This window comes from Somniosus microcephalus, chromosome 3 (genome assembly GCF_052327205.1).
Source record: "Somniosus microcephalus isolate GS21.2 chromosome 3, FLI_Smic_1.0, whole genome shotgun sequence".
NCBI classification, from domain to species: Eukaryota; Metazoa; Chordata; class Chondrichthyes; order Squaliformes; family Somniosidae; genus Somniosus; species Somniosus microcephalus.
Genome location: NC_140989.1, coordinates 285,649,205 through 285,668,564, shown reverse-complemented (window position 1 = coordinate 285,668,564; position 19,360 = coordinate 285,649,205). Strand labels below are relative to the sequence as shown.

Below are 19,360 nucleotides of genomic sequence, written 5' to 3'. Positions count from 1 at the left end.
CGGCCACAAAAACAGCAGAAAGAATAACAGGTGTTGGTAACAGTGGAGGTTAGTGACTTTTGAAGAACACTGCAGACAATAAAGTGGGAAAAGCTTCAATCAGGGGATGGAAGCTGTAGTAAGCCTTCCTTTTTTTAATGAATAGAAGAGAAAGATAAATGAGAGGCCCAGAGAATCGTACATTATGAGATGTGCAGACCTTCCACATAAAGTTATGTGTTTTAGAATGAAGACTGTTTCATTTGAAACCATACAATTGCACAAGTGTGACAGCTACAGAAACCCAAACTACTCTCGTCTGACAGCATCAAAGCTCCAGAATTTGAAGAAAACCTTGAAACACACATCCTGTTTGAATTACAGTATCATTTTGGTGTCCCAGCATCTCAAGCCGGGCCCCAACAAAACAAATACTCAGTAAAATCACTTGCAGATGTAGACCATCCCAGAAGAACATTTCACTCCTTTTTACAGAATCTCTTCCAGTTTTACTCCCAGAATTGTTAGCAGCATTAACGCTATTGTACAGTACAGTAGACATGTGTGCGAAAGTGTGGGGGCGGGGGTTGGGCAGCATTCTATAATTCACTGGAGCTTTATTATTTGAAACAATTGCTTGCCTGAGTCACTGGAACCGTTCCATGCTGGGGTGGAAGGCTGCAACTGAGTTTCATCTGGTAAATCCATTCCTGGAGGAAATCAAAAGGAAACACTTATTAATGGCTACAATATTTAATCTGAATAAGAGCCTACCATACTTCATGTACTTACAAAGACATTTGAAACCTCTCTTGCTGGGCTAGTAAATACCACAAGTTTTGCACGGTTGTTTTTTGTTTGGTGAATTCGTGTTGTTTAAGATAATGCATGTAATAAGAGGCAATATTCTTTGCGTCCACTATCAGCATTTGGTACGCTACCGCAATAAAGTTCCCCCCATTGTCCCCCAAAAATGTGCCTTAGCCCAGGTACAGAAGAACACCCATTCCATCAAATGTACATTCCCATTTCCACATCAGCCATCTCTCTGGCTTATCAGAGTGAGATTGTCAATTACTACCAATTCAGAGGTAGTTTTATACAGTTTCATCATTCACTAGGAAGTAAGTTGAGACTGCCCAAACTCATTTCACACTGAACCCTTACAGACATCCAAGATTCTTCATATACAGATACCTGGGAGTCAATTTTAACTCCAAATGAAGGGAGGGTCTCATCAATTCCTTTCCCACCCTGATCTGCTTGACTACAATTTTAAATAGCAGGCGGCAAGAACATTCGTCCCAAGCCAGCAGGGTCCTCTTTAAATGTGCAGATCAGGTCCTGATGATGTCAACGTGACCCGCTCTGCTATTTTAACCTGACGCCTGAGCAAGGGAATAGTGGAGACTTCCTCACAGGCAAAACCTGCCAGGAACAACAGCAAAGACCAAAAGAGGCACAGCAAGGTAAGTTTTAAAAAAAAAATCACTTTCCTTGTGGGCCGGGGGAAGCCAGAGTGCTATTTTGTCTGATTACACTTCTGTGAAGCGCCTAGGGATGTTTTACTATATTAAAGGCGCTATATAAATGCAAGTTGTTGTTGTTGTTCTCCACGAGGAAACCGATAGTCAGGCAGCCACCTCCCACTGACATCCCGGCCACTTTGGTCGGGAAGTTGGCAAGTGACATGCTAATGAGACCCTGCCGTTAAAGTCAGCCATGACCCCTGCTACCGCTCCAGGATGGGCTGGCCGCTTGCATAGTCACATTTCCAACCAGGAGTTAAAATCGAGCCCCCGATCTCACCTGGGCCACAAACAGGACCTGCTGTGATTTTGTTTTTACAAAAAATGAGTTGCTCTCATGAACCTCTTAGCTGTTGGCTGCAGCATGGATCAGGACTTGATAGTAAGTCCTTTGTTCCTTGCTCATTTGGTAAATGTGCATGGGAGAAACTAAAGTGAGTAGCAAACCAATTTTAAAAGGGGAAAAGTAGTACCATTTGTAACCTAACTAAAATCTGCATGGAATACACAGGTCTCTGAAGACGTCACTTATGGCAAGCAACTGGTCAGGGTTACACAATGGAAGCTGTACATATAGTTTCACTTGATGAATGGGAGATAGATGGTTTTGCTTGATTAACTTTAGGAGTCAGAGAAAAATTGAAATATCTACAATCTATGGTAGCAAAGGATTTGATGTGCAATTGGCCTTTTCTCACTCCTTGCTTTATGTCCTCATTTCACAGCTGAGCAAAACTCTATGAGCATGTCAAAGGTCAAGATGTATAGATAAACACCAATGTGATATTATACTCAAATTGAATGAAGGAAGGTACTCACCACTGTTTAGAGTTTGCTCCTATTCACAACAAATCTCAGTTCATAACCCATTTCTAAACAGACCAGTCCTCACATATATCAATTAGTCAGGCCAATCAGGAAAGACAGAATTGGTTTGTATAGTAGAAAGGATGTTTAAATTTTCTATCTAATGAAGCTAATATGCACTAAGAGAGACAACTTCTGCATTTCGCTTATAAATTGCCCTGGGATTTGCAGTTTATTGGATTGCCTGCTTGGGTCTGCACTTAACTGTAGTACAGAGCAATACTGTAACATGATTAGGAACCAATTTACTCTCAAATCAGATCAAACCCCACAACAGTGGCTCAGTCAAATGATCCTGATGAGATTACTATACTATCACCGTCTACTGACATGCAAGAATGATTTATAATGGGGACTGGTTGGGCCTCTGTTCAAGGAAGAAGTGGAGCACCCTCAGGCCATCCTGGTGGGGGATGGAGGTGTAGAGGGATTGTACGTCCATGGTGAAAAGGAGGCGGTTGGGGCCAGGACACTGGAAACTGTTAAAGCGACACCTCCTCCTACCTCCACCTGGACCATAACCCTACTACCGAACATCAAACCACCATTTCCAAGACTGTCACTGACCTCATCTCCTCTGGAGATCTTCCCCCACGGCCACCAACCTCATAGTTCCCCAACCCCGCACAGCCCGCTTCTACCTCCTTCCCAAGATCCACAAACAGGACTGCCCTGGTAGACCCATCGTTTCAGCCTGTTCTTGCCCCACGGAACTTATCTCTTCCTATCTCGACTCTATCTTTTCTCCCCTTGTCCAGTCTCTTCCCACCTACATCCGCGACTCTTCTGACGCCCTCCGCTACTTTAACAGTTTCCAGTTTCCTGACCCCAGCCGCCTCCTTTTCACCATGGACGTACAATCCCTCTACACCTCCATCCCCCACCAGGACAGCCTGAGGGCACTCCGCTTCTTCCTTGAGCAGAGGCCCGTCCAGTCCCCATCCACCACCACCCTCCTCCGCCTGGCTGAACTTGTTCTCACATTGAACAACTTCTCCTTTGACTCCACTCATTTCCTCCAAATTAAAGGTGTTGCTATGGGTACCCGCATGGATCCTAGCTATGCCTGCCTTTTCGTGGGATATGTGGAACAATCTTTGTTCCAGTCCTACTCGGGTCCCCTCCCTCACCTCTTTTTCCGGTACATTGATGACTGTATTAGTGCCGTTTCCTGCTCTCGCCCTGAACTAGACAATTTCATTCACTTTGCCTCCAATTTCCACCCTTCCCTCACCTTCACATGGTCCATCTTCGACTCTTCCCTTCCCTTCCTCGACTTCTCCGTCTCCATTTCTGGGGATAGGTTATTGACCAACATTCACTACAAGCCCACTGACTCCCACAGCTACCTGGACTACACTTCCTCCCACCCCTCCTCGTGTAAGGATTCTATTCCATTCTCCCAGTTTCTCAGTCTCCACCGCATCTGCTCCGACGATGCCACCTTCCACACCAGTGCTTCCGACATGTCTTCCTTTTTCTTCAACCGAGGATTCCCCTCTACCGTGGTTGACACAGCCCTCAACCGGGTCCGTTCTATCTCCCGCACTTCTGCCCTCACCCCTGCCCCTCCCTCCCAGAACCACGATAGGGTTCCCCTTGTCCTCACCTTTCACCCCACCAGCCTCCACATTCAACGGATCATCCTCCGCCATTTCCGCCACCTCCAACGTGATCCCACCACCAAACGCATCTTCCCCTCCCCTCCCCTTTCAGCATTCCGAAGGGACCGCTCCCTCCGAGACACCCTAGTCCACTCCTCTGTCACCCCCAGCACCCCTTCCCCTTCGCCCAGCACCTTCCCGTGCAAGTGCAGGAGATGCAACACCTGCCCATATACCTCCCCCCTTCCCACTGTCCAGGGCCCCAAACACCCCTTCCAAGTGAAACAGCGATTTACTTGTACTTCTTGCAATCTAGTATATTGTATTCGCTGCTCACGATGCGGTCTCCTCTACATTGGGGAGACCAAACGCAGATTGGGTGACCGCTTTGCGGAACACCTCCGTTCAGTCCGTAAGGGTTACCCCGAGCTTCCGGTCGCCTGTCATTTCAATTCACCGTTCCATTCCCACTCAGACCTCACCATCTGCGGCCTCTTGCATTGTTCCACGGAAACTCAGCGTAAGCTCGAGGAACAGCACCTCATCTTCCGATTAGGCACTTTACAGCCTTCCGGACTCAATATCGAGTTCCGGACTCAATATCGAGTTCAACAATTTCAGATCATAACTTCGGCCCCTATTATATTTTCATATTTTTTATCCACACTTTTGGTTTGTGCCTTTTCCTTTTTTTCTCTCTCCCACATGGCAGCTGTCTTTCACTCTGCCAGCGCATTTCACACTTCATCTACAGCCATTGTCTGTTTCTTTACCTGTCCTATTGCCATCTCGTCTCACCTTGAGTATCTCTTAATGTCTCTTCTTTCATCCCATCCCCCATTTCCCAGCCCCCAAACTGCCTTTTAATCTGTTTCATTTCCTGCCTTTTTTTCTCAGTTCTGAAGAAGGGTTTCGACCTGAAACATTGACTCTATTTCTCTCCCCACGGATGTTGCCTGGCCTGCTGAGTTTTTCCAGCGTCTTCTGTTGTTATTTCAGATTTCCAGCATCTGCAGTATTTTGCTATCGTTTTAATGATTTATAATGGGTTTTTTAATTTCATTCTTAAGAAATTATGATTATAAACTGTTCAATTGGTTGCAAAAAATGCTTGTTGGAAAAAGAGTGCAACTGTTCAGATTAGTGATTGGCACCCGCGTCCTTCTTATTAAAACGTACACCCTGGCCTCCGCCACAGAAAATACCCGGATGGATTTTCATCTAGAGTGTAAATCAGGCAGGCGGTGGGCAGGACGGGTACTGCGTATACGCGAAGGAATCAGCGTGGAGCCCATGCCATTTTTGTGGTTGGGCCGAATTTAAATTAAATCAATGAGCTGAAGCGGCCCTGTAGGCAGCTCGCCAATTGGAAGGGCAGGAAATCCAGCAAGGCAGCCACTGCTTAAAGGCATCCAGCAGCACCTTCAAGGGGAGGTGCTTTTTACAGAATGGTGGATAGCGAGCAGAGAGATTGTGCAGTAGCAGGCAAGGTGACTTCAATCAGAGTCCTCAGATTTTCTGATGCAGCGGTGGAGCATGTGAGCAGCAGGAAGGACGTCCTCATCCCCTCCAATGGGCAATGTGTGCAAAGGTAAATTTTAGCCAACTGGCATAGAGAGAGTTGGCACAAAATATCAATGTAATCAGCATTGTTGCTAGGACCTGGCTGTATGGCAGGATAAAAAAAATGATCTGACTAGGACTGCCAAGACAAGACTCCCCTTCACATCTCTCATACTTTCTGCAGAGCCCAATTTTAGCCTCAGCATTATCAACCATTCCCTTCCCCAATTCCCATAGCTCTCCAAGTTGGCAGGGAAGACTTCACTGCACTGCCTCTGCTTGCACTCACCTTCAAAACCTACCACTGATCTCACCACTACTGCTCCCTCTCAGCCACACTTGCTGCTTCTTCCTGCCCTCAGGCAAACTGTTCTGAGCTGCCTCATATCTTCAAACCTCTTCAACAGGGCACATATTTACCGACTTCCATTCTTCATGCAGGAGAAGCTGGCACACAACAGAAGGGAGTGTACCAGAACAGGTGGAGGTCTGCCCCTTGCACCAGTCACGAGACTGAGAAGGAAACTCCTCCAGAAGATGCACCAGCCCTCGCTTTGACCCTTACAAGCACCAGCACAAAAATTGCCAATCCACGTGATATAGGTAGTGAGTTAGTGGGTTCTGCAATGGGTACAAGTGAGCAGAACCAGGTCCCAGTGGATAGGACAGCCCAGGAAACAGCTCACCAGAGAGCCAGCTCATATCCTAGTTCTACTGAAGAGGCCAGAGATGCAGACTTTAGGTTCCCAGCCTTTAAAAGAAAGATGCACCAGCAATTGCTGAATGCATTGGATTACTTGCCACTAAGCTTCTGCAACGTATCAGAGTGTATGGAGGCATTCACTACCAACTTGTGCAAGGTTCTGGCATGTGGCATCGATGCCTCTAATCAACCGTGGGGTGCGTGGTCACCTCCATGGATGCTGCAGCTGGGGCCTTACTGCAGGAATTTATGGCATCCTCAGGGGCCCTCCTCCTTGGACAGGCTGGGAGACTGCATGGATATGGGCTTCAGTCAGATCAAGGATGTCCTACAGTCTGCTTTCCCAGAGATCAGTAAGAGTGCTGAGCTGTAGCTGTGCAATGGGAATGGAATATGTTGCCATCTCTCATGACAGCATGTCTGGACCCTAGCAACCCCCTGAACCACTGCCCATCCTGGTGCCAGAAAGCCTTGCTAGGCCAGGCTACCCTGACAGGCACTGAATGTTGTAGTCTACAGCCAGGTCCTCTCAAGCCCCAGCTACTAGTGGTCACCGACCACGAGCATCTCATGAGCCCTTGACAGAGCAGCCTTCCACCTCCCAGACCACAACCACTGGGGGAGCATCTCATAAAAGCCCTAAAGTATGTAAGAGTCCACTTAAGATGGGCACTAGGGGATCACACCAGGATAATGTGCAGTGTGTAGCCAATTGTAAATGATAATCCTCTTTGAAATCTATGTGTGCTGCGAGTGTTCCTGTAGTAGCTGATGACCCTGTAATGTTAGTTGGCGTGAATATCAAAGTAGGTCTTTGGGCAGATGCAGTTTATTTGAGGGTTGAAGGACTGGGAGAGATATTGGAGATGACTGTTAATGCCGGGGAGCAGGGATTGTTTAGCTGAAGTGTTCTTCAGTGAGCTGCTGCTGAAAAGCTCTGGCTGCAGGCACCTGTTGGACCCACCCGCCTCCTTGCCATCCTCTATGTCATTAATGTCATCGTCTCCCATCATGCTGAAAGTCCTTGTCCAGTGGTGGCTCCAAGTGTTGTCCCTGCCACAAAGCAAAGCTACGCGGGATACAACAAACCACTATCATACAGGACATTCTCTGTGGGCTGGATCGCAAGATGCCACCAAATCTGTCCCAACACTGGAATAGTTGTTCGTGGACTCCAACAATCTGCTCAACGAGCGCTCTAGTCGACCCACAGTGCAGCAGCCGAGCGTGGGTTCTTGAGTGGAGTCATAAGCCAAATGTGCAGAGGCTAGCTCTCATCCCCAAACAGCCAGCCTCTCAATTGTTGTGCAGCAGCAAAGGTTTCAGGCGGATGGCAAATTGGTGCAAGATAAAACTGCCATGGCAGCTGTCAGAAAAGAGAGCACAGACCTGTGTGTTCTGCTGCTGGTCATCACACATCAGTCCCACATGAATAGAGTGGAAGCCCTTGTGATTCATGATGGCAGTGAGGTCGGGTGCAGGAGACCGCAGGGGCAATGTGGGTGCAGTCAGTGACACCCTAGACTGCGTGGGGGGGTGGAGGGGAGGGGTGTCCTGCAATCTTTGCAAACCCCAGAGCTCTATCTTGCTGCTTCCACTTGTCCATGGAGACATACACAACAGAAAGACCCCAAGGGCAAAGAGCAAATAAATGAACACTGAGTGAGAGCTTTCATGAAATAGTTACCTGTATTCTTAATAAACAAAATACAGCTCGGAGAAATTCAAACATCCTGAGCATTTCAAAGATAGGTCCTGTTATTTCACAGATTGTCCCATCAGATTATCATATCTCTCCTTCGAAAGCCAATTTACCTGCTATTAATATTGTAATATTTGATGCACTTTATTAACTTCCAAAATATAAAGCACAACTATTTGAAAGATTATGTTTCAAAGATGGACAAATGATCAATCTCTGCAAGATTTTCAGTGTAAAATGTTTTGTGCTCCATAATAAGCACAACTCTATCCAAGACTTGACTACTGCTCCCATATTTGGGGAGGCTTTTCCAACAGCGATCACACACAGCTGGATAGAATGCAAAAAAAAGGACTGTCGTCTCATAGGTGATCCCTCTCTCACCTCTCTCTTCCTGTCTCAATTCTGTCAGTCTCAATTCTATCAAAGTCGTCATTGCTTCTCTGTATTTTTCTCTCAAGTACAAGATATACGTACTATGTGCTTTTCTGCCTCCTTGTTGTGTTGAAATCAGAATTCATCCACCGTTTCCTCCTCCAACACAGTTTTTCCCAGGCCCTTAAAACGGTTGACTTCTTTAGCTCATAGGTCTTACAATCTAAAGGCTTTCTAAAATCTAAGCTTGTTGTTGCCTCACCACTACCTCTTGATTTAGCTCATCCCCTCTACGTATTTTTTTCAAACGTGGTTTGAAATCTGGCATCAGAGGCCTTGGCTCTATCCATAAGTTCCTCAATTTAAAAAAAGAATCACAAGTTCACATATGACAGCTGGATCAGAAATATTAATTTACAGAAATGTTCACATGACTTTTATAATAACGTGCTTCTGTCTGAATTACAAGAGCATGAATCTATCACCGGAGCGGATTATAGGAAGGATACAGTCTGGTCTGACTTGAGGTACCCTGTTTTGATCTGGTTGTTATTAAGATAGGTTAGATCTCATGGCCTGGGGGTGGGGAGGGAGATTTGCCAGATTTTGTGCTCCTGATTGCTGTCTAGAGTTCCCTGCTGGAAAGTGCATGTGTGTGTGGATATCAGCTGAGAATGGAACCAGGGCACTAATGTTCCCCTTCCTCTAGTCAAAGGGACTGCTGACACTCACTGTCTAGCCTCATACACAAAGACTTAAGTGAGGCATTGGAGGAATGGCCAGCACCAACACTCTGAGGAAAGCAAGAGATGAAATTAGGAAGATAAATTGGCATTGGTGCCATGTTGCTGCTACTCCAGAGATTCTCGATACTTAATTTTTCTTGGCTTAAAACATGACAATGAACTAACTTACAAAAGGTATCATTCACTTGAAGTCTCACAGCATTAAGATGCACATCGCTGAAAATGTAATGTTGCTTGTAACATGCAGTCTGATATGTGAATGTATTACTTTACTCACGTGTTAACCCCATGCTGCTAGCTCTAACTACTTACTACTGCAGTGTTTCTGATGTTTACACATTTTATTCAACCAGGGGTCATCTCCAACAGAATGAAAAAAGTTCATTCAACCCATCAACTAACCTATCCTCGACATGGGCTCCAACTCAGCACTTAATCTCCCGAAGGAAGGTTCTACAAACTTGCTCCCTGCCTCCCAAAAAGAAAATCAAGCAAAACTCTAGAAATCCCATCTAATCTTACATCCTAGAACACCTGGACTGGTGACTTTCCTTGGTATGATGCTTCCATGGTCCCGGCAGTTCAGAAACCATAATGTTCCACATTGCATTGTTATCTTTGATCTACACTTATCCTTATAATCCTAAATTCCATTTGTAACATATTTCATCCACTTTGTTTCCAAGGGAGTAAACATACACAGAATGAATTGCTTTCTCTAGCAGTCCATTACACACATCCACGGGGAGATAAAATAATTCTTCTAAGTTCAAGTCTTTCAATTTTAAACTCGTACCACTTAGTTCTACACCCGTGAGTACACCGACATGAGTCACTGCCTTCAGGGGAGGGAGAGAGAAAACAGGAGGTGGGGAAAATGAATCCTGTTCAAAAGGGGCTTGCTGAGTTTAACCTAACCCACCCATTGAGAAACTGAAGGGATCGGGTGCAGTGTTGCTTTTACACTCCCCCGATTTTACTCTCCATTAAGCCAATGGTGAGCAATATTAGGTGGGGTGAAAAACCAGCGTTCTACCCGATCCCATGGGTTTCCCACCCGGCAAGTTAGGTTAAAATTACCCCATCTATGTTTAAAAATCTAATCATATTGACATCTGAGGCAAATTGTAACAGCCTTACCAGCAGCCCCACTGGGATTGGTTAACTCAGCACAGACCAGAGTTCAAACCTGGGACTTTTCTGGTCTGTGTGGCTCGCTGCTTTAATCTGCTGAGCTATCAGGGGTCTGAAATTTCCCTCTTATTCTCAAAGAGGGGAGAGAAATAATTTTGCTTTTAAATCTTCAGACAGTTCATATAAAACAGTTAGCAACATATCGTAGGAACCACAGTGAGAACACATTCTAAGTGTGCTGACAGTTAATGACATTCCTGGCATTGAATGGAGGTAAATATATCCACCAACTATCCCCTGACAGTACTGAAGTTAACAGTTAAAACGAGCCACTCCAAAGGGGTGAAGAGTGAAATGTTAACTAAACCACCAGCCCTGTAAAAACGATAGGATTTTTGTACTTGTCATGGTATTAGACTGGATTATTTTTGGCCATAGATCAATCCATGCTCTTCGTTATTAGCTAAGTGTTAAACTGTTAAGTAGCTGCTAATCGGCAGTGAAGGGTTTAATGTCTGTTCCACGTTTTGTTTGAAACAGCCAGTGGGGACCAGCTTTATTATCACTTGAGTTCAAATGCAGAAATAAATAATTTATTTCTGGAGCTGCTTCACTATGTCAGCATTGTCCTTTGGGGGCTGGCGTGTGACCTCATTTGTAAAAGATTTCACTGCGCTCCATCGCCTGTCTTCGCCTCAACATGGCGATGCCTGAAGAAGATAAGATGCTTTAGTACAAAAAAAAGGGGTAGAAAGTCATCCTAATGGCGGAGAGTTTATCTTTCCATCTCTGAGACCTAAAGATCAGGAAGGTTGAGGGTTCAATCCCCAGCCTGTGCCAAGTTAGTTTATTTCAGCCAGGCCAAGAGCAGGAGTACTACAATCAGCCACAGCTTTCTGGGTTAGTGAAGATAAAATAGGTTGCTATACTGCAGCTCCTGTCGGCATGGCGAGGGTAGGATTGAGCTCCACAGCAGTAGGCTAACCAGCAACAGTGCATGCATGAAGTTGTAATTTGTCTTCATTTCTGGCCACTGGATTTTATCCAATGTCTGAGAAACCTATGGACAGGTCTGTGATAAACGAGCTGAGCACTCAACACTGCTGCCTCCAGGGGCACTGGGGAAAACAACCTCTTCAACATTGAGTTCAACAATTTCAGACTATAACCCCTGCCCCCATTTTTCAGGCTGTATGATTTTGCCATCCCCATTTGCAACATATTGGCCCAGTAATTCCCGTCGGGGGCTTGCCGCGCGTGCAAGCCCCCGATGTGCGCTCACCCTGCGCGCCGACATCTGAAATCTGGCCCGCAGTGGATTTCCTGTCAGTGGCCCGGTTCTGATCCCGGCGCGCTGTGCTAACCTGACCCAGCGGCGTAGTTAGTGCGATGTGCCGGCTGGGATCAGGTGAGCACTGTTCAGCCAATTAGGGGAGGGGAAACTTCATTCATAAGTTTGATAGTAAAGACTGTCAAACTCATGAAAAGTACTGCACCCCAAAACACTACTTAAACTTTAAATAAAATTTTAAAAAGCATCCCAATAATTAAATTAACTATGAATAACTTTAAAAAAACTATTTTAAACAATTAATCAAATTTTTGAAAAAAATAAATTTTTAAAAAATCGGGGCTAAAACTAAACTTACCTTACTGTAAATTCTTTAAAAATAACAAACCTGTGGAAAAAAAAATTCTAAATTGTACTAAAAGCCCACTTACCTGTAAAACTAAGTACTTACGTCTGGTTTTTCCACGCGTAAAAACCGGAGGCCTTTACACTCGGGCAACTCTGGAAAAAAAAAGGAATTTCACTGCGCACGCGCTGCCTGTGCAGTCGCACGCGCTGTGCCTCTGAACCCCTTCGTTCAGAGGACTGGAAATGCCGGTTTTCCCCGCATGCGCTGTGCATGCTGAACACGGGCATTTCCTCCAGCCAGACGCGTGAGTACCCCAACCGTACTCACGCGTTCAGAGAGGAATTACTGGGCCTTTATCTTTCCTGCCTCCTACCTTAGCACAGAATGTTCCTTCAATTCCTTCCACCCTGTTACATTGTTATATAGTATCACATCGTTAAATGGAACTACTTTGGTATGGAACTACTTTGGTATGGTGTAGTTATATCGCTATGTGGCACACTGTGCACGGGCAGTGCACAGTGCAGCGTCGGACATCTTGTATCACTCCGCACCATGCGGCAGCACTGTAACAAAGCAAGAAATACAGCTAAGTAAAAGCAGTAGCTAAAAATGAACTAAAAGTGTCTGTAATAAATATAGTATAAGAACACAAGGAGACACAACACACCCCTCCCAACCACCACCCACCACCCCCCTCCCCCCCACCCCACCCTGCCTCTGCACCTACTTAAAATCTGTTATATCTCCAGCTTTTCCCAGTTCTGATGAAGGGTCCCAGACCTGAAACGTTAACTCTGTTTCTCTCTCCATGGATGCTGCCTGATCTGCTGAGTATTTCCAGCATTTTCTGTTGTTATTTCTCTTCAGATTGTTCTCAGTCTTGTCTGGCAAACAGCACTGCCACTAAAGTCCAGACTGAGCTTATTGGAGTGCAGCAGTTAACAGGCTAGTGATGTGAGGCGATGCTTGCATAGCATTTCATTCGCACATATTCAGCATTGAGCAGTAAAGGAAAAGGAAAGGACTTGCAATTATAGATACTAAAGCTTTGCATCAGTGATTCACCAGAGAATATGTGGTCTTGTCAGTGTTGGGGGGAGGAAGGGGTGGAGTTATGCCAAGTATAAACCAGGCGCTTGTTAATAGAAAAGGAAGGGAGGACAGGAATGAGAGGTTAGGTTACCACAGGCTGATCGCGTGTGTGTTCAAGTGGTGTGCATTGAGCAGGAATGATAAGTTTGGAAGCACATGGCCTGTGCATCCACTCAGTCACAAGATGAACCACAGTACAGGGCCAGAATCTCCAAGAGAGAGAAATAACATTTAGAAAATGGAGGGGGAATAATAAACAAATTAAAACAGAGCTCTTCCGATGACTTGCTTTCTAAATGCACTAGTGTGGTACTGAGCCATACAGGCTAGGAAATTCCCAGGTTATATCCCTGGTCTATCCCGAGTTAGTTGACTTCAGCAGCGACAGCAGCTGGACTATTCGTTGGCCTCAGCGCCCCTGGATTCCTACTCCTGATTAATATCCACTAGTGACTCTTACTGGAAAGTATTCACGTGTGAACATTTGCAAGGGCTGAACTTAACTGTGATGCTACCCACCGCCCCCCCCCCGGGTTTAATAACTTGCTGACACTCACTTGTTAGGCTTATATTTGAAGACTAGTGACTTGAGCTATACGTTAGAGAGCTGCTGGCGTCCAGGAAGCTGGCTGTACTGAGAGTAGATAGCTCATCAAAATTAATAGCTCTTGTTATTTTCCTAAGGATTATGTGCTTGTTCCCTCTTTTCTGATTATTTGCTCATGAGGAAAATAGATTTCTCGTGCCAAAAGCACATTAAATAAACTGTTGCAGCAAACAAACTGGTTGAGGCCTAATGGTTGATTGACTTCACTGAAGCAGGCAATGGGAATGTTAAAACAATGAAGCTTCCCCGGGGGCAGATTGGGTGGATTAATTACATCCGTCAGGCCATGAAAATTGCTGAGTGTGGTTTACCAGTACACAAATCATGATATGTAGAAATCTTGTAGCACTCATTCTGAGTTTACCAGTACAACAAGGTCAATAATTCTGCATGGATATTCAGACGGCAGGATAGATTTAGAGACTAGTAGCAACACCGGAATTGCTACGCCAATGCAGTTGTTCTGTATATATTGGCTGCTCAAAGTTCTTGCACATGCCTAGTTCCTCAAAGGACTCATTCATGTGAAATTGCTCAACGGTTGCATTTGCAACTTTCTGATTGTGACCAAGGACCTTCCCTGAGAATTACAGGCTAGCAACCTCATCAACAATGACTTGCATTTATAAAGAAAGAAAGACTTGCATTTATATAGCGCCTTTCACGGCCTCAGGACATCCCGAAGCGCTTTACAGCCAATTAAGTACTTTTTGATGTTTGCCACTGTTGTAATGTGGGAAACGCAGCAGCCAATTTGCGTACAGCAAGCTCCCACAAACAACAATGTGATAATGACCAGATAATGTTTCTTAGCGGTGCGGGAGTGAGGCTTGAACCCACAGCCTTCTGACTCAGAAGTGAGACTGCCACCAACTGATCCACGACTGACACTGACTAGCGCCTCTAACATAGGAAAACGCCTCAAGGCACGTAATAAGACAAAAACTGACACCAAGCCAAAGAAGGAAATATTAGGATGGTTGACTAATATCTTGGTCAAAGTCATAAGTTTTAATGAGGATCTAAAAGGAAGAGAGAGGTGGAGCCAGGGAGTTTTAGGGAGAGAATTTCAGAGCTTAGGACCTAGATGGCTGAATATATGGGCACCAATGGTGGGGCGAAGGGAATGCGTAAGAGGCCAGTGTTCTTGGAGGGCTGGAGGAGGTTACAGAGATAGGGAAGGAAGAGGCCATGGAGGGATTTACATATGAGGATGAGAATTTCAAAATCGAGGTGTTGCCGGACCAGGAGCCAATGTAGGTCAGCGCGCACAGGGGTGAAAGGTGAACGGGACTTGGTGCACATTAGGATATGGGCAGCAGAGTTTTGGACAGCTCAAACGTATGGAGGATGGAAGATGGGAGGCCGGCCAGGAGATCATTGGAATAGTTGGGTCTGGAGGTATCAAAAGCATGGATGAGGATTTCATGCTTTTGATACCTCCAGACCTGACTATTCCAAACAGATAAGCTGAGACAGGGGCGATGTTACGGAGGTGGAAGTAGGCAATCTTTGTGATGGAGAGGATATGGAGTCAGAAGCTCAGCTCAGGGTCAAATAGGATGCCAAGATTTCAAACAGTCTGAGACAGTGGCCATGGAGGGGAATGGAATCAGTGGCTAGGGAATGGAATTTTTGGTGAGGCCAAAGACCATGACTTTGATCTTCCCAATGTTTAATTAGGGGAAATTTTAGTTCATCCAGGACTGGATGTCAGACAAGCAGCATGACAACACAAAGGCAGTGGAGGGGTCGAGGTCGTGGTGAGGTAGAGCTGGATGTCATCAGCGTACATGTGGAACCTGACCTCACGTCTTCTGATGATGTCATTACGGGGTCAGCATGTTGATGAGAAATTGGAGGGGGTTAAGGATAGATGTGCATATATCTGAGGGAAGGGTTGAGTGGTGGCGGCATTTCTTCATTTAATTTTTCCTTTTGATTTTCCTCTCCTGAAGGTGGTTTTTCATAACGGAGTACAGCTCCACAAACAATAACCCACCAGAACTGTGCCCCAACAACCATTGTTTATGTATAGTCTCAACAATGTAGATCAACAGACTATTCAACTATGACAGCATCACAGCCAAGCCCCATTCTGCAACTAACATCACACACACACATGCACGTTCCAGAAAGGTGGGGTGGGGTGGGGGGTGGTGTTGTGGTCACTGGATAATGATCTGAAGTGAGAACTGTGTCTGACTTTTGTTTTTCCTTAATGACCGTGATTTAGGTCACTTCAACTAAACTCTGATAACTCTGCAGAGATTAGTAATTGAGCCTGGGAAATTCTATGTCTATGTAGCTCAATCCTGCAATGGATAGTGTAGATATCTGGTAGGTAGAAGGAATGGGCTTGATGGGCCAAATGGCCTTTTCCCTTCCTTAAATTATTGAAAGGAATCAGAACAGTGCAGACAGTTAGGTACAGCTGGAGGACTCGCTATAATTCATTTGGATTGTGCACTCTCAGCCATTAAAGGGAGTATTAACGTAGTTCCAGACAAAGACAAAACAAGAGCCTTCCCTCATCCCCCCATTTAGTATAATTTAACCCGAAACTGACTATTCCACTCAAAGGCCACAGGGATGTCACAACAGTGCAGGAGGGGCCGATCAGCTGAGGCATATTATTGAAGCAACATACAGGGAACTATACCACTACGACTACAACTACAGCAGCTGGCATAATATTGCAGCTTTAATGTAAAAAAACTGCATCAAGTGCTTCACAGATGGAACTAAAATGGGGAAACAGATACTAGGTCATGGAGGGAGAGATTAGAGGGCTGGGTGGGAGGGCGGGTGACTGAAACCCTCATCAAAAAATGGATTTTGAGAAGGCTTTTCAAGGAGGAGGGAGAAGTAGAGATGTGGAGCGGTTTAGGAAGGGAGTTCCAGAAAGCGGGGCTAAGATGGCGGAAGACTCTGCCACCAATGTTGCAGTGAAGGGAGGAAGGATACACAAAAGGTCAAATTTCTCGGCATCTAATCCCTGCTGTACCTGAGCTGGGAATGATCACAGTCGGCATTTGGCAACTGAAGTATTTTATTCCCTGGCACCAACATCCATCACCTTAATGAGCAGAATAAAAAGAACCATCAAATAAAGTTAAGACTTCATGGCAGGGATATTGTCCGATAATGCATTCAACCCGTAATGCTACTGTGCATCTGGCGGTAATATTCTGCTGGCATTATGGAGCACTGATGCTTGAAGTGTATGAAATGTGAATGCACAGTGCACTTGATAAAGTTCCCCAGAGGCATTTCTGGCACTAGATTCATTAAGGCACCCAGAAAAGTTTAATGCAGGGCTAAATCCCATAATGTGGCTGGAGTCACTTAGGGCTAGATTTTCAGTTGCTTGCGCCAGCAGTTAGCGCCTTAAGAGAAGTGATTTCCGGGCGCTATGCGTGTAGCGCCCGGGCGCAGCGCAGTTTGCGCCCCGCCCCAAATTAAGTTGCCCGTTAGCGCCGGCGCAAAGTTTAGCGCCCGCCCGGATGCGCGCGCAGAAAATGACGTCACATCCTCGTGCAACGCCCTTTGGCCGCCCCGATTGCAAACTTCAGTCGGACCGCCCCATTGTGCGGCGGGCGGCCGGAGCGTTTGGAAAAAGGAACGCAACACAACCAGCGCGGGCCCCGGGGGGCGCTAATTAAAGGGAACGTCCTCTCCAGTATAAAGGCCATCCATTATTTCAGAAAACAGTCTTGTGCAACGCATTTCTGGAGACACAACAAGGAGGATAGCTAACTGGTTTCAAGCAGCAAGAGCCAGGTATTTTTGGACTCAGGCAACAGCGCTGCAAGTGGCCATTTGGAAATTAGAGTGTTTGCCAGGATTTGATGGGGGTTGCATGGGGTGCCAACGCGGAGCTGCAGCTCCATGTCCGTAGGGCTCGCAGACGTATTGTCAGAGGGGCAGCCCTGGCTAGAGGCAGAGGGGGCTACAGGCGTCGGCCACGTAGGCCTTACCCAGTCAGGCTATACCGCCAGCAGCGCTCCTACCTAAACATGAGTGCCGCGCGATGTGTTAAAAGGCTCCGATTCCGGAAGGGGGTGATTGCAGAGATCTGCCACCTGCTTCGCCGAGATCTGCGGCCAAAGCTCAGGTGCAGGACGTCTCTGTCGGTGGAAGTGAAGGTGACAGTGGCATTGAACTTCTATGCCACCGGCTCCTTCCAATACGCTGCTGGGGACATAGCAAACATCTCCCAGTACGGCGCGCATCGCTGCATCCGCCAGGTGACCGAAGCACTGTTCAGAAGGAGAAGCCAATTCATCTCCTTCCCCATGGCCCTGGAGAGCCAGCATCAGCGCGCATTGGGATTTTCCAGACTCGGGGAATTCCCCTTGGTGCAGGGCGCCATTGACTGTACGCATGTGGCTTTGCGGGCCCCTCTGGAGCATGGCGAGCAGTATCGCAACAGGAAGGGCTACCATTCTCTGAATGTGCAGCTGGTCTGTGACCACAAGCAGCGCATCATGGCAGTCAATGCCAGCTTCCCAGGCAGCAGCCACGATGCCTTTATCCTGCGGCAGAGTACTGTGCATGACATGTTCCAGGCACAGCCTCCCCCAAGAGGATGGCTACTCGGGGACAAAGGCTATCCTTTGTGCACCTGGCTCATGACCCCGCTCCGCGCGCCCAGGACCGCTGCTGAAGAGGCCTACAACGAGAGCCATCAAACCACCCGCAACATCATCGAGCTAACTATTGGGGTCCTCAAGCAGCGGTTCCGCTGCCTTGATCGCTCCGGAGGAGCTCTCCAGTATTCGCCGGACCGGGTCTCCCAATTTGTGGTGGTTTGCTGCATGCTACACAACCTGGCTATCCGCAGGACTCAGGCACTGCCACCTGACGTTGGACCAGCACCTCAGGAGGAGGAGCAGGAGGAGCATGAGGAGGAGGAGGAGGAGGAGGAGGAGGAGCAGGAGTACGTTCCCAGGAGGGAGCGACCAGGGCCAAGGGCCGCACGACGCCACCTTATTACACGGTACTTCTAAGCCCCCTGTCAGGGAATGGCCAGGGGCCATGAGGGAAGATGAATGCAGCCGCTCCGCAAGCCCTCAGCCGGCGAAGCCAACAAACACTAAGAAGAACAACCATGGAGACTGCATGAATAAAGATAATTTTTTATTAAACAAAAATGGAAAGCCCTTCCCACATGAATCCCCAAAAACAATAAACGGGCCCCACAAAAAGCCCAACAAACGACTCACTCCCACAAACTGGGGAGGAGCCACTCCACCTTTATTGAAACCGGGCCTCAACGTCGGCCTAACGCAAAAAAAAAGCCCTCCAAAAGCACAACCATGGGCAAAATAAAGATGGCCACCGCCATATTAAAGGAAAGCTGGCCACACCCTCTACTGAGTGGCCCGCGAGGGCGAGACCTTGGCCAGCATTTTGCCTCCCCTGCCCTGCCTGCTGCTCCTTCGCAAGCTCTGCCCAGTGGCTGCTGCGAGGCTGGGGGAAGGCGCCTGAGGCTCAGATGCCCTTCCGCCAGATGCCGCTGGGGGGCGGCCTACACGGCGTTTGGGCCTCGAGGGGCCGTCTCCTGAGTGGCGCGCCTGAGCCTGGCCACCATCAGCTGCAGCCGCTTGCCCTTGACGCCCCAGAGGGGGAATGGCGGCGACGGATGGTGCAATGTGGGCCAGCTGGCGTCTGGGATGCGCTGGCTGGTGCTGTGGCGCGGTGGCACTCGGCCGGGCCCGCACTGCAGGATCCGCAGCAATCAGCCGACGGCCGGCTTGCTGGGATGGTCCAGCGCGGCGCCTGCCCTGGCGATGCCTGCCTGAGACAGCGCG

At 47.2% G+C, this 19,360-nt stretch overlaps 1 protein-coding gene across 2 annotated transcripts in view; it reads right to left on the bottom strand.

Moving 5' to 3' along the window:
• ror1 (receptor tyrosine kinase-like orphan receptor 1) overlaps nt 1-19,360 on the bottom strand; it is a 358,993-nt gene that overhangs the window by 96,976 nt on the left and 242,657 nt on the right. For both annotated transcript variants that reach the window (XM_085982693.1, XM_085982694.1), the window contains exon 2: nt 621-689. In XM_085982693.1, the coding sequence (XP_085838819.1) occupies nt 621-689 (69 nt within the window). The remainder of the gene's footprint in view (nt 1-620; nt 690-19,360) is intronic.